The 15,823-nt window shown below is 36.2% G+C and overlaps 1 protein-coding gene across 2 annotated transcripts in view; it reads left to right on the top strand.

Annotated features, from left to right (window-relative positions):
• The window catches only part of LOC150103869 (ATP-binding cassette sub-family A member 2-like), a 975,482-nt gene that overhangs the window by 740,471 nt on the left and 219,188 nt on the right, over window positions 1-15,823 (top strand). For both annotated transcript variants that reach the window (XM_090397162.1, XM_090397161.1), the window contains exon 38: window positions 6,761-6,893. In XM_090397162.1, coding sequence (XP_090253288.1) covers window positions 6,761-6,893 — 133 coding nt within the window. The remainder of the gene's footprint in view (window positions 1-6,760; window positions 6,894-15,823) is intronic.

Genomic DNA, 15,823 nt, shown 5'->3' with positions numbered 1-15,823 from the left:
GCTATCACCATTACTTTTTCAACATCTACATCAATTATCTCCCCATTCTTTCCAGGAACTAGAAATTTTATCTGTGCTGATGACCTTGCCATAGCCACTCAATCAAAAAATTTGAAGTCCATTGAAACTACTCTATCACTTGCCCCATGAGGGGACTTTCCCCACGACTTCCGATGACAACACACTGTTGAAACAGCTCACACCCCGTTACTCCCGCCCTGACCTTTTCCCATCAATCCTTCCTCTTCGCCGAAAAAGTAGTTTCTATTTTCAGATCCTTCTCTCACCGCCCCCAAAGCACTCTCTACCCACCCTTCATAATAATAATATTATACATATAAAAAAAAAGATTTTTTCAAATAATTCTCCCACATTGCTTTACCCTCCCCCCACTTTTCCCAAACCCCCTCCTATAACAGCTTAACAGCAGATGAATGCATATCACCGAGATAAGAAGACAGCCAACAACACCCAAAAAGGTGTGTCTGAATTTTCCTCCTATATTATTCTTCATATATCATGTTTTTATAACACATCAGTTATGCATTAAGATTTGAGTAAAAAACCAATGACATTGTGAAAAGGGGGCACTCCTAAACAAAAATAGGCTATACAGCCATAAAAATAATAATCTATCACTTGCCTTAAATAGTCTAACCACATATTATAGCAGTAATTAATTAAAACCAAACCCCTTGAAAACCCAGACTAGCCTTTTCCACCTGAACAATAAGGAAGCCAACAGGAAGCTACAGATTTCTTGGGAAGGCTCTAATATAGAACATTCCTGGAACCCAATCTACCTTGGTGTGACTCTTGATTGCACTCTTTCATATAAAACACACATAGAAAAAACAAAGGCAAAAGTGAATGCAAGAAACACTAAAAAATCTGCTGAATATGCCTTCCTGGTATGGTCCTGATCCTGCCATGCTGAAAAACTTGACCCAGCACTGAATGAAAACTGCACTTAATTACAGGATGCCTTAAACCAACACCACTAAGAGACCTATATACTTTGGCTGGTATTGCACTCCCCTTCTATTCGAAGATCTGCATTCTCAGCTGATGAAAGAAGTGGACAAATGAGTGATGAACGCCACCCACTATTTGGCCAGACTACACTGCCCCAAAGACTAAGATCCTGACATAGCAACTGTTGAACCCTCCAGAAACAAGACTTCAACAGTGGCTTGCACTATACCCTGAGAATAATACCAGCAGCTGAACATCTTCCACGTGGTACCCACTTGGACTGGAATACTTGGAAAAGCCTCAACAGACTACGAATGACCGGATACTGCAAACAAGACCTCATCAAAGGGAGCTACCTCCTTTGACCAGATAATTATGAGTGTTGGACAACCCAGTCTATGGACAAGAAAGAAGGTGTCCCCCCTTCTTCAATCACCTTGCACAAAAGAGGACCTTATATCCTGCACAGAAAGAGTAGTTGATTGCACAAGATTCTGGAAGAACATCTGACCATATTTGTTGTATACAACTTTTGTATAGTTTCCTTTTCCTTCATATTTTGCTTATTATTCTCTGTATAATTCACCTACCAAATTTAAGCTGTTATTGTAATTTGTTGTAAATAACATTGTCCAATTACTTACTAATGTACTACCACTTGTGTTTGGATATCAAATAAATAACTAAATCTCCGGGGTTTGGTTCTTGTTTCAGACTCTTTCATTTTTTCTTGAATAATGTTTGTATATTTGAGTCTATGGTTCACCTTTGAAAGCTGCTCAACTTTGATTCATTTTAAAACTTGGTTACACACTCTTCTTTTCAATAAGAAATTCTCTTCACTTCTAATTTCAAATCATCTGTATCTTCTTGTATACAAGAATGGTCTTGGTAGAACAATAACAACAAAGACATTATCGGGTGATTTGAATTTCCATGATTTTGTACAGTGTATGTGTGTGTGTGTCTGATGTATTCATTGCAAAAATTAACCAATTTATGGAAGGAGACCGAAACAGGTGAGAACGTATGTATTAAGTCTTTGACAGCGTGTGCCAGTTGGTGGCAAGAACAAAGTGAATGTTAGTAGAATAGATAGTATTGATAGTAAAATGGAAAATGCTCATATCAGATTAATATTCAACATAGGCAGTGGAAATATAGGAGAACAAACTAGACCTAAATAAGGAAAGAACATGTTTCACAGGATAAAGTGCAAAATTGAAAAGTTGCAAAAGTGATTAGCAGGGCCGAGAAGAGAAAGAAGCAGGTGGTCCAACATAAAAATCAAGATCATGCCAACAAATGAGAAAAACAAGGAGAAAATCATATATGTGGTCTCAGATGTTCAGAGGAGTATTTAACAAAAGTATAAAAAAACATGTTTCCCTTGCAAAAAATTAATGATATTATTCATGTCATCCAGATGCAAAAAGATAAAGAGAAAGAAATAATTGTCATGGTTGGTACTAATGATCTGAGAAGTGAGAAGACTTCTGTAATGGTGGATTTGACAGAGTTGTTGGACGAAGCAAAAATGAAGAGCAAGAAGGTGATGATTATAAATCTCCTGCCACACTATGACAGAGGCAAATTGAGGAGGAGGAGATGGCACTAATAACAAACAAATCAGTACACAGGTTGTGCAGAATAAACGATGTACAGTTTGTGGACTTATGGCTGGTGTGTGATGGAAAGAAGGATTTGTATAATTATCTCTTGATAGGTGTATAAATTCCATTTCCTTCCTGTTGTGTGATCTCTCTTCCTTCCAATCTATATCCCCTTAGTTGAAGTTTTCCATAATAATCACTTACCTCCACTCATTTTACTAATTTGCTGATGCATGTCTTCCAGATCATCCCTGGAACCACCTGGCCTATAGCAGCAACCAACCATATATTCTGTCTAATTGGCCTTGATCTCATAACAGACTGCTTCAAATGAATAGCCACCTTCCTGCCTACCTCCTATTCTTTTTGGCTGCAATTTACCTGCTACCACCAGCAGCAGTATCCCCCCCCCCCCTTACCCCAATCCTATCTTCTCTATTTTCCCTGAAAACACTAAACCCTTCACATTCTATATCTATAACATTATCTGCTGTTAACAAAGTCTCACTAATGCCTATAAACTTTTGGTGAGGTTGCACTAACAAATACTAAAAACTCCTCTCTCTTGTTCATAATATTTCTGGCATTAGTATAGAGAAATTAGAGCATCCATTTAAGCCCAAACCACTTTTTCCTGAATTCAGTACCCAATCAATATTTTTGGTTGAGAGACTAGATTCTGCCCTTGGTCATTCTCATGCTTGCTCATCTCATGAGATCCTTCACCTGCATCCACCCTAATTGCTTAAATTTCCCTGAATTTATGTGTCAGTAGCTCGGTGAACAAATTTGTCAACATTATACAAATCCTTCTTTCCATCACACACAAGCAATGGGTTCACAAACTGTACATCATTTATTCTGCACAACCTGTGTACTGATTTGTTTGCTATCAGTACCATCTCCTCCTCCTCAGTTTGCCTCTATCATAGTGTGGCAGGAGATTTATAATCATCACCTTCTTGCTCTTCATTTCTGCTTCGTCCAACAACTCTGTACAGTTTGTGAACCTATGGCTTGTGTGTGATGGAAAGAAGGATTTGTATAATGTTGACAAATTTGTTCACCGAGCTACTGACCCATAAATTCAGGGAAATTTAAGCAATTAGGGTGGATGCAGGTGAAGGTTCCCATGAGATGAGCAAGCATGAGAATGACCAAGGGCAGAATCTAGTCTCTCAACCAAAAATATTGATTGGGTACTGAATTCAGGAAGCAAAAGTGGTTTGGGCTTAAATGGATGCTCTAATTTCTCTATACTAATGTCAGAAATATTATGAACAAGAGAGAGGAGTTTTTAGTATTTGTTAGTGCAACCTCACCAGAAGTTTATAGGCATTAGTGAGACTTTGTTAACAGCAGATAATGTAGGATGAAAAGCCAAACGGCTATTTTTTCCGGCGAGGTTGATCAGTGCAGAACTGAGCAGATAATGTAGTTATAGATGTAGAATGTGAAGGTTTTGTGTTTTCAGGGAAAATAGAGAAGATAGGATTGGGGTAGAGGAGGGTACTGCTGGTGGTAGCAGGTAAATTGCAGCCAAAAAGAATAGGAGGTAGGCAGGAAGGTGGCTATTCATTTGAAGCAGTCTGTTATGAGATCAAGGCCAATTAGACAGAATATACAGTTGGTTGCTGCTATAGGCCAAGTGGTTCCAGGGATGATCTGGAAGACATGCATCAGCAAATTAGTAAAATGAGTGCAGGTAAGTGATTATTATGGAAAACTTCAACTAAGGAGATGTAGATCGGAAGGAAGAGAGATCACATGACAGGAAGGAAATGGAATTTATACACCTACCAAGAGATAATTACTTGAGGCAGCATGTGATGGAGGGGGATGTGAGGTGCAAGATTATTGAATGTGATCAGAAGATCTATCTGTAACTAAGATAGCCACATCGCCTCTGATTGGGGAAAGTGACCATGCAGTTTGTCTTAGGAGATTGTAAAAAATGAGGAATATGTTGTCAAGAATGGGTATATGTGGAACCAGAAGGTAGGTAGGTGATTATGACAAGCTTAGAAAGCTCAAAACTGTGCCATGGGATAGAACCCTGCAAAGGAAGGATGTTAGTAGTGCATGGGAGATAGTTAAGGGGCATCTAGAGGAAGCTGTATTAAATTGTATACCTAAGGTAAGAAGGGTTAATCAGGTAAGAGTTTGATGGATGAGTAATGTTATTAAGCATGAGCTTTAGAAGAAAGAAAATCCTTTGGATAAGAATATGATAATAAGGAAAAGGTGACCAGAAAATTCATGAACAGTATGAAGTTCAAGCAAGGATGACAAAATCAGATTATGAGAAGAAACTAACTGAGAATGCCAAAGGAAATCCAAAAGCTTGCGCTATGAAGAATAATTAAGATTATTCTTTCTTACTTGCCAAATAATTCCCTTGAATATGTCAGGTTCTAAGACTGCACTAGCAAACCATAGACCAATCAGTATCTCAGAAGTGGTGGTAAAAGTACTGGAAAAAATGATCAAAATGAGAAATTAAGAATGAATGGTTAAATATATAATACTCTGTAAGTGGCAGCATGGCTTTTTGAAGGGTCAGCCATGCTTTAATAATTTAACTTTTTATAGTAGAGTGACATCTGTGTTAATAAAGGAAATGGCTTCATGATGAATCTGCTTTTACAAAATACCACACACTGTTATGCAAATTAGAACAAATGAGGATGGATATGACATTGATTATGTGAATAGGAGAGTAGCTGCTGGATAGATATCAAAAAGTGGTATACAGAGGAGCAGAATCTGGGCATAAGTAGGTGACTAGTGGTGTGTCGCAAAGTTCTGTGGTGGTACCACTACTGTTTAATTTGTACCTAAATGATATAGGAAATATTAAGTTGTTTGCTGATGATGAAAAATTAGGTAGAGTAGTAGCTAATCTATGCAATTTGTGGACCTTGCAAAATAATTTAAATTATTATGGCTATTATTATGGGCTAAAGATAATGGATGTCACTTTAATGTAGATAAATGTAAAATTATGTATTTTGGGATAAATAGATGATAAACTGTGTACCACATTGATGGAACTATATTCCATGAAATAGATGAAGCTGGGATTTAGGGACAGTGGTAGACGGAGAGTTGATTTAGAGGATATATTGCCAAGCTTACTAAGGTAGCTGATAAGATTACTTGGCAATTGACAATCACACTAACAAGTAGACATAAGGAAGGTGTTTGTCTGCTGGTTTTTTTGTGAATGAATTGGAGTAGTCTGTCTCCTGAACATAAATATTGCAGTTACTTACCATTATTATTAACTGTTGTCATTTCTCCAGTTTTTCCAAAAACATTTCTATATGTTTGATAATCAAATCCTACTCTGCTGATTAGATCTCCAACGAGGATCAACTATCCTCTCTAGTTCCTCAAAAAATTGCTCTACTCCTTACTTAGTAGAACCTTCTGTGGGACCATAGGCACAAATAAGTCTTATTGTTCATTTCCCTATTGTGATATTATATTTGTTCAGATCACTGTACTACTTGTGGATGAGAAGTGGTCAAATATCACCTATTGTGATATTTGCCCACATCACTATTGTGTACCTTGGGAAGCTATACTCAAGATGATAATAGTGTATTTGATCGCAGAAGTTTCTTGCATATAAGCCGTATTATTTTGATATACTAGAATATGTGGTATGCTAATCTATTTCCTAAGTACACTTTATGAAGATAGTTCAAATGCAATTTTATCAGTTGCTCTAGTGTACAATATTGGAAAAAATTAAAATATATTTTTCAGATAAGTGTATGAATTTATGTACTTTACAATGTTTTTTTACATTTGGAATACATTTTAGAACTTATTACGTTTACGGGGGGGGGAGAAGAAAATTCTGATAAATACTGAACAAAAATGATATTAAAGCAACTGATATAACCACAAGGAAGAACATACGAAGATATAAGAACATAAGTTACCTTCATAATAACTCTTACTGGTATGTTCTTCCTTGTGGTTATATCATTGCTTTAATAATATCATTTTTGTTCTAAGTGTTTATCAGAACTTTCCAGCCCATCCTCATACATGGTAAAAAATTAGACTATAAAACATAATTATATATGTATATAAATTCATAAAGATGTATGTTTTCTATTTTGAATCAATCTACTCTGATCATTATGATTCTGATTTAGGTCAGTATGATAAGATGAGATCTCCTTTTGCTTGGGAACTTGTTACTCGAAACTTGGTATCAATGGCTGTAGTTGGTATACTGTTTTTCATCATTACATTGCTATGCGAGCTCAGATTTTCTCGCAAACCAAGGTTAGTATTATAATGTTAAATGTTCCTTAATGTGCTTTTTTCAACAGATTTCTAATATTTTATACATCATTGCAATTTCAGGTTTAGTATATGATATCTTTTGAAACAGTGATGTTACTAGTACATTAAAATTGCAGACTTTTTTATATTTTTTTATGTTACTCTCACTAATGGAAATTTAAAACCTATAGTACAGCGTGTTTCAAAGAGAATGACCCGATTTCAAATAATTATATTTAATAATGAAAATGTGATACAGTTACGAAATAAATTACCAAGTCTGAAGTAAGGCCTAAAGTTTCACTCACCACAATTACAAATGGTACAAGTCGCATTCATTTGTGGTTCGTGGTTGCAGAGATATACAATTTTCAAATCAGGACATTTTTTTTTAAACACCCTGTCTATTACCCATGGTTAGGCTAAGATTTTTATTTTTTTTTTTAATTTTTATTTTTTTCACACGAAACTATAGAAGTTTCGTGTGAAAATTGACCAGAGAGCTTGCAGGAATATGCTCAGCCATACTGTGAGTTGCTCTAGCCAAACTTAATGGGAAGCATGCACGCTCAAAGCACCTGTATATTCGTCTCCTATTGGTCCATTTTGATAAGGTTTCACTGATCTGACAGCTGTTTCAAACTCATTGGTTTTCATCAGAGATAAGACAGAAACCTTAATTTATATAATTTTGCATCGGTGAATTGAAGCCTTTTTGGCTCTTTATTTTAGTAAAGTTAAAAAATCATGGATTATTCTAGACCAAACATGAAACTTCTTCAGGCAACTTCAGGTCTCTGATAAGCGGAGCATTGATCTCACATCAGACAGTAACATTTATCTTCCACACAACAATAACTTTTAAATATTGTATTCACTCAAATATAACTTGCAGCACTTTTTTTTCTAAAAATTAAAGCTACAAAATCATGGTGCAAGATATGTGCAGGGATTTTCAGAAACTAAAGTTTTCAAGATAAAACTGAAAATGTGTATGACTTACCAAAAATCTCCTATTCGCTATCACTACTTCCAGCCTTGCGTGCATTGTCAAAGTCATCTATCCAAATAACATCATCTTCTTTCCCATTATTTCAAGCAAAAATTACCAGTAATTTACAAGACTTGAGATATGTAATGATCAATCCTAAAGGAATGACTAATGAGAAGTGAAAGCAGAATGCAAAACAGACAGTAATAGTAGGCGAATAGAGATAGAGCAGCTATGAAGATGTGCATATGATTGGTGCGGTGTTAACAAAAGATTGCACAACCCAATGACAAAGGCAAGCCAACAAATGTTGAGTTGAAATGCTAATTCTCTTGAACTAAATTCCACAATATCTGTGAGTTAGCCCACTTCTATGTCGTGCAGGCAGTCTAATTCACACAAAGTTTCAAATTGCTGCTTGTTTGTTCATGACTTATTTTTCACGGTATTAACAACACCACAAACACTTTTATCAACAAATATGTTTTATTAACGCTTATATTTCGCTGATTTTCAACTCAGCATCATCAGAGCACAACACACTTGTAAACGCAACAGTGAGTGAGTGAAACAATATAATTGCAAAAGACAAAAGATCTAAAGTCCTATTTTTGGCACCCTCTAACGGGGGAAAAAAAAAAAAAAAAAAACAGCAGTTATCCAGGAGTTTTTCTTAGGATAACCGTCTCCCAAATTTTTGACAAATTAATGCAACCATATTTGTTAAGGTTGGGAGAATTCTTCAAAACCATTGCTGACTCAAAAAATAATCTTTCAGATCTATAACAACTCCTAAATAGCACATTCGTTTTCCTCCATCTAATCCTGTGTGAAGGAGTGTCCAAAGTGTGGTCTGCCAGTCCCGACTTGCCATAGTAATAGTAGCGAATGTATCTTTCATGTTCTTCCAGGCGGATGTTCACTGATCTTCCTGTTTGCCCATAATAGGCCAAGTCACAGTCACATGGAACTTCATACACTCCTGGGTGTGCTAAAGGGTGAAGTTTATCCTTAGGTGAGCAGATCAGAGTTGCCAGCTTGACATGAGGTTTGAAAGTGGTGCGAAGGCCATGTTTCAACAATACTTTGGCTATCTTTTCCGATGTACCTCTGATATAGGGAATAGAAATGGTCATGTTGTATTCTTGTGTATTAGGGGAGAGCAGAATAATGGACCTTATGTAGTATTTTATCTATTTTGTAGCGATTGTAGCCGTTGGCTAAGAACGTATGGCGCAGGTATTGGAGTTCGGTGGTCAGAGCCGTATCGTTAGAACAAATGGCTCTGGCTCTGTGTGTAAGTGTTTTTAAAATGCTGTATTGTTGGACTGGATGATGATGTGATTGTTTATGTTGGTATCTTCCTGTGTGTGTAGGCTTTCTGTAAATAGAAAAAGATAGTGATCCATCCGAAAGGCGGGTGACTAATGTGTCAAGAAATGGTAAACCGTTATTTGATTCTTTTTCTACTGTGAAGTGAATTTTGGAGTGTTGACTGTTTAGGTAGATGACAAAAGCATCCAAAGTGTCTTGTCCATGGGACCAGATGGCAAACACATCATCTACATAATGTAACCACACTTGTGGCTTGTATGTAGCTGTGGTAAGTACTTTGTTTTCAAAGTGTTCCATGTAAAAATTTGCTAACGGGGGGGGGGGGGGATCTCTTGCTTTCATCAAGCAAGAGATCTTGCTCTGATCTCTTGCTTTCATCACACGCTGCACTTCCATCTAGCAACACTTTCTCCAGTTTCCTCACTCCATAGCCATTCAAATGCAATCCATCATGTCTGTATAATTCCATTCATCCTGAAACACATGCCATACATTCACAAACTGTACTCCCTTTTCCTTACACAGCTCTGCTAGCATACCTTTCATAAATCTGACTCTCCATCTCAATTTGTCATTGTCATACCTCAGCAACTCACTGACAACCTTTCTCATTATACTGTTATCTTCCACTCTTCTCAATAACCTCTAGATGAAAAATATTATATAAAAAAATGATATAGTATAAATCTAAAATATGTTAAATATTGTGTTGCAGTATCAATAATTTTTAATTTAATTTTTTTGTTGAATAGATGAAATTGTTTCTTTGTATGTGTTTATTGATCTGAGACAAAAAAAAGGATGAGAATGAAGTCAATATGTAAATAGGCATGAGAAAGAAAGTGCTTGTGCTGCCTCCAAAGTGCCTTCTTCTTCTTCTAGTTTGATGCCTACTTCCCTCGTTCATCCATTTTACACCTACCTTATTCAACATTTTTACCTTCGGAATACAGTCATACCCTGACTTACACGAATCCAGAGTTACGCGGTTTCTTATATGTACGTATTCCCGTCCCGCTTCACACCTCACCACTAGTCATATCTTTCAGGCGCTGGCTGCATTCACCAGTGTCGCACATGCTGTGAACAAGCGCTGACATGTTTTTCGTGGTCTCCATTCATACACAATTTTTATAGTCTACAAACCTTGCTATTGTTTAATGTTATGTTCTTGATAAATAAACATAAAAAATAATAATGTCATTCAAAAGAAGCAAGTCCGATTCTTCTACAGCTAGCAAGAAAAGAAAAACATTGACTTTGGAAACAAAACTCAACATTATTAAGGATTTTGAAGGCGGATTGAAAATTTGTGAGCTAGCAAAGAAGTTCGATCTACAGGAATCCACAGTAAGAACAATCATAAAAGAAAGGTTTACAGATTTTGGAGGACATAGATTCTAACGAGGAACGAACTGTAACCACAAGGCAAGGAATAAAAAAATCATTAGCTTGCTATGAAGAAATTTTGCGTGACAAAAAAAAGATATTATGCCGTCAGACAAATCTATTTTATGAAATTTTATGAAACTATCGACATCGAAATAACTTTTTTTTTTTTTTTTAATGTACGAAAAACTACAATTATGATTATATTTCATCATACAATTGTGACCAAAGGTTTTTGTAAACCTTTGGTCCCAATTATGTGTTGGTATATATAAATTACATGCAAAATTATACCCCGAGTTATGCGAATTCGACTTATGTGCTTTTTGTTGGTCCCACCTACTGCATAACTTCGGGGTTTTACTGTACATTCACATATTTATGCTGTGATGCATTTCTTTGTCAGTTCCCAAGCAGCTTTTATTTCCTTACCGCTCAACTTCGATTCCATGCTATAGCTCCAAGCTGTCTCCTTAGCTTGTCATAAACATCAGCCTTGTATTTCCTCATATATCTTTTCCTACAGAAGGCTGCATATGGCTAACCACAACCCAGGTGATCACTTCACAGTCATTCTCACCAACCGGAAGAAAGTGTGAAACCTCGCTCACAATTACATCTTCTGATGAAATGACCAGATCTAGAACTGGTCATTCTCAATTCTCTCCTCCTTTACATGCTGCCTGAGATATTTATTTCTCAAGAAATTCATTTTCCATATTCCCAAATGCTATCTCTTCATTCCAGTCTATACTGCCATAATTAAAATCCCCCATAATGGTCACTTTTTTTTTTATCACTGACACAAGTTATTTATACATTTCTTCATCACTACCCTCCATATTTCCTGGCCTATAGCAGCATCCAACTAAATATCTCTTTCTGGAAATCTTTACTTCACACTTCCTCATAATCATTGCGACTATTTCCATTTCTCAATTCTACCTTATGTGGACGTAATTACTCCCCCCCCCCCGCTATCATCAGCAACACTCCCCTTCCCTTCTTGTCTTTTCTCAATGTATCCTTCCATGTCTCTTCCTATTAGGTTATCAACCTAATTCAGCCATATTTCACTTATTCTAATGATTTGGGGGAGGGGGATAAACAAACCAATCAGTTAAATAGTTTCTTCTCCATTATTTCTGATATCTTGGCATTTGTAAATAAACATAGTAGTTCACTTTTTGGTCCAAAACCAGTCCTTCCTAAGCTACTTGTTGGTTGCTTCTACTTCTAACATCCACTCTTCCTATGCCACAGCTCCTTATCCATCCAGGTTCTCCCTCATTCTCTTGCATTCCTATTCTCTTTTCATTTCTCACACTACTATTGCCAAGTACTTCTGTTCTTTCACTTCATCTCTTACTTTTGATCTCTTGCTTTCATCACACTCTTCACTTTCATTTAGCAACATTTTCTCCCGTTCACTCATTCCAAAGCCATTCAGATGCAGTCCATTATCTCTATAATTCCATTCTTCTCTCAAACACGTTATACATCCATAAACTGCACTCTCTTCTCTTCACACAGCTCTACTAGCTTGCCATTCATGATTCTTGCTCTCCGTCTCAAATCGTTGTCAAACCTTGGCAACAAAACTGATAACCTTTCCCACTATACTGTTATCTTTTACTCTCTTGTCAGTAACCTCCTCATATTCACCCCTTACTTTCTCCTTATGTCCTTACTTTCTCCTAATTCTCTTGCTTGTTTCCTCCTTCATATCCAAAGATGAACTCTCTCATTCAGCAATCCTCTAATAACGGAATCTACATACACTACTATTCTTGAATCACTCATCACCTCTTTTACCCTTTTTTTTAATCTATTCTTTTGCATGCTTTCGTTTGCATGCTTCCACTAAGCATCTAAATCACTTTCTTATTTCATTTCTTGATTTCGAATATACCAACAGTTTCACTCTGTCGCTCCCGTATTCCCACTACCTCTCATTCTACCACACCTTACTTCCATTGGCTCATTTATACTTCCTTATCCCTGTTCAGTCTCCCCACAAAAGGCATCTCTTGCATTTTGCCATGTGTACATATTACACTCATGGCATTGAACCATACCTGAAAAATCGATTAAAAGCACATGATTTTCATGACACTCACCTAGTTGCACTGTTCAATGCCGATGTGGTTGACCTCATGAGTTACTGCCATTGTGTTTCATTCAAACAAGGCAAGATTCAAAATTTTCAGTTAACAAAGTTAGTAACAATTCTCCAAGACCAAAAATCACACAAACACACTAAGTTATCAAAAATAAACAATAGTGTATCAAAATTTAAGCAGTATCACCAATTATTATGCAAAATAGCACTTATCTTTTCCAGAGCTCATTTCATCAAATGTTATATGGAAATCATCAGGGAGACAGACCGTTAACTACTTATAAAACATGAATCACAATAATGAGTCATAAATCATGCATATACTAGTTTTTGAATTTAAATATTTAAATAGGATGCATAATGCTATCACTACACTAGTTGAAGAAACACAGATGCATAGGATTGAGGTTGAAGAGCTGTTACATAACCCCTATGTTTATTCAGCAATAGAGCCAGATGGGATATCATCGTGCATGCTCAAGAAATGTTCTGCTGAAATGGCTTTGCCCTTAATATGTTTATATAACCTGAGTCTCAGCTCGGGAAGGATCCCACAGAAATGGAAAGAATGTATGATAGCTCCGTTATACATGAGTGGTGCAAAATCTGATGTATCTAGCTACCGACTTATCAATATCTCTGGAGTGGTAGTGAAGAACTTTATAAGAACTTGCATTTAGAAATTGGTTGATAGGCAAAGCTATGCTTTAAAAAGAACAGCATGGATTACTAAAGTGAGGTCGTGTTTTAGCAATTTTTTTATATTTTATAATAATGTTACTGCCGAGTTAGATAAAGGGAAGGGATATCCTGTGATCCTGTTAGATTTTGCTAAGGTATTTGATAGGATACCAGATGAAATGCTGTTGCATAAACTGTAGAATATGGAATTGGAACATAAACTATTGACTTAGATGAGTGGGTGGCTGACAGAATAGGTATTAGAAAGTGATATATGAATGACAGTGGTGGGTATGAATCTACCAGTTTAAGGTGACCAGTGTTGTTCTCCAGGGATCAGTCTTTTGACCATTCTTGTTCAGTCTGTACATTAATGAGAGTGAGAAGGCCTTTACAGGAAATACTCAATTGTTTGCTGATGATGCAAAGATAGGCAGGACAATTCAGGAATGCCACTGATATATAATACTTACAGAATGGTTGAATAAACTGGAAAGGCAGGCAAATGATAATAGCTGTCCAATTCATTGTTTGTAAGTATAAAGTTCTACATTTTGACATGATATTTCATGCCAAATGTTACTATTGGATAAGAAACTGAAGTTCAAAGGTCACACTGCAAAAATTGTAAACACAACTCGGAGGATAATTGTGATGTTGAAATGAACAGTGGGGATAAAGAAGGCATTTTGCCTCTTTAATATGAACCCACCTGGATTACTGTGTTCAGATTTGGTCTCCTGAGTTTATTGGAGATAAAGAAGCTGTGGAAAAGGTGCAAAAAATAGTACTAAAATTAATATTGAGATTATGGAATGTAAATTATGAGGACAGATTCAGAGTATGTGAACTGAAGATGCTGGTTAACAGGAGAAGGATGGATGATGTGATAAAGATCTATAAACTTCTGAATGAATGTTATAGGTCATCAACTGATAATTTTTTTTTTTTTTTTTTGCTATATGGAAAGTAAAGAAAGAACAAATTGGAATCTACAGAAGTTAACTTGGTGTGTGATTAAGAAAGAGGTGAAGGCTAAATTTTTCCTCTCATAGAACAGTGAGTATAACAATTTGCCTGTTGAAATGGTAAGTGCATATAGTATGAAAACACCATGTTTTCCAACATACAAAATGTGCACAAATTTACATGGAATAAAGATGTGGAATAAGAAAAGTCTCAATAAATTTGTTATTTATTGAGACGTCAATAAATAACAAATTCAAATTTGACTATTTCAAATCCCCTGTATATGTTCTTATATCCTTAATCATGACATATTTGTCATGATTAAGGACATAAGAACATATACAGGGGATTTGAAATAGATAGTGATCACAATTTAGTTTTGAGCAGAATAAAATTGCATATCATGTAAAAAAGGAAACAGCTAGAAAAGTTGGGCAGCTTTCAGAAGTGAACTGTAGATTTATGTATATAAATATTATTGAAGGAAAAATGGAGTTTGAAAATAATAATCAAACCTCAAAGACTTAGTGGCAAGCTCTGAAGAAACATGAAGAATGTTTCTTCAGACTCTCCACATTGCCTTGATTAACTATTACTTTCTTCAGAAGAATATGATTGATTCATCCAAACAAGCATGTTGCGAAGTTCTCTGCAAGGTTAGAAAAATGAGAGCTCCATCGGTGGACCAGGGAGTTAAAATGGTAGTCATGGAAAAGAAGAAGGCATATTAAAAGTTCAAAGCCAAGTAAGTCAGCATGTGCCCTGAGAGAATATAGAAAAAAATGTAAGAAAGCAAAGCAGTGTGTAAAAATAATGTTCTTCTGAAAATCTTGGGATGACTTTTGTAAGAATATTATTATTATTATTGTATTGGCACCTCCGTGGAGCCCAAAGACTCATTGTGGAAGACTGAAACTATCCACACAGTTTATCATACCTCTCCTTTAACCCATTAACAGAAAACACACTCACAACTAACTAACTCTGCCAACCCATTCTACTCATTCACACTCTCCAAGAAAAAAATCTAGAAAAATCTACTCCTCACATCCCCCCCCCCATACTGACCACACCTTTATTGAACTTCCAGGATGACATCTTGTTCTGGCTCCCCTCTGCCAAAGTGTTGAAACATTTTCCCTACATTAAGCCTATGAAACCCTTTAATTAACTTAAATGTTTCTATCGTATCACCCCTTTTTAAATTATTAACCAATTTCTGCAGTCCCTACATGTCCTAAATCTACCATGAAAGAAGATGTTCCACAGACCATCTTGGTTGCTCGCCTCTGAATTTTCTCCACTACCTCCTCATTCACAAGAAAGGAGACTAAACCTGAGCAGATGTTGACGTATCAAGGCCTTATATAGAGGAATAACAACTTCCTTATCTCTACTCGTTAGTTTGTTCTTCAATAGCCAAGTAATTTTATGGGCTGTCTT

The sequence above is a fragment of the Typopeltis vanoorti genome, chromosome 8 (assembly GCF_054136105.1).
Source record: "Typopeltis vanoorti isolate ZY-2024b chromosome 8, IOZ_Tvanoo_1.0, whole genome shotgun sequence".
Lineage (NCBI taxonomy): Eukaryota > Metazoa > Arthropoda > Arachnida > Uropygi > Thelyphonidae > Typopeltis > Typopeltis vanoorti.
The sequence above is the reverse complement of the archived record's forward strand: the minus strand, read 5'-3'. Positions and strand labels throughout refer to the sequence as shown.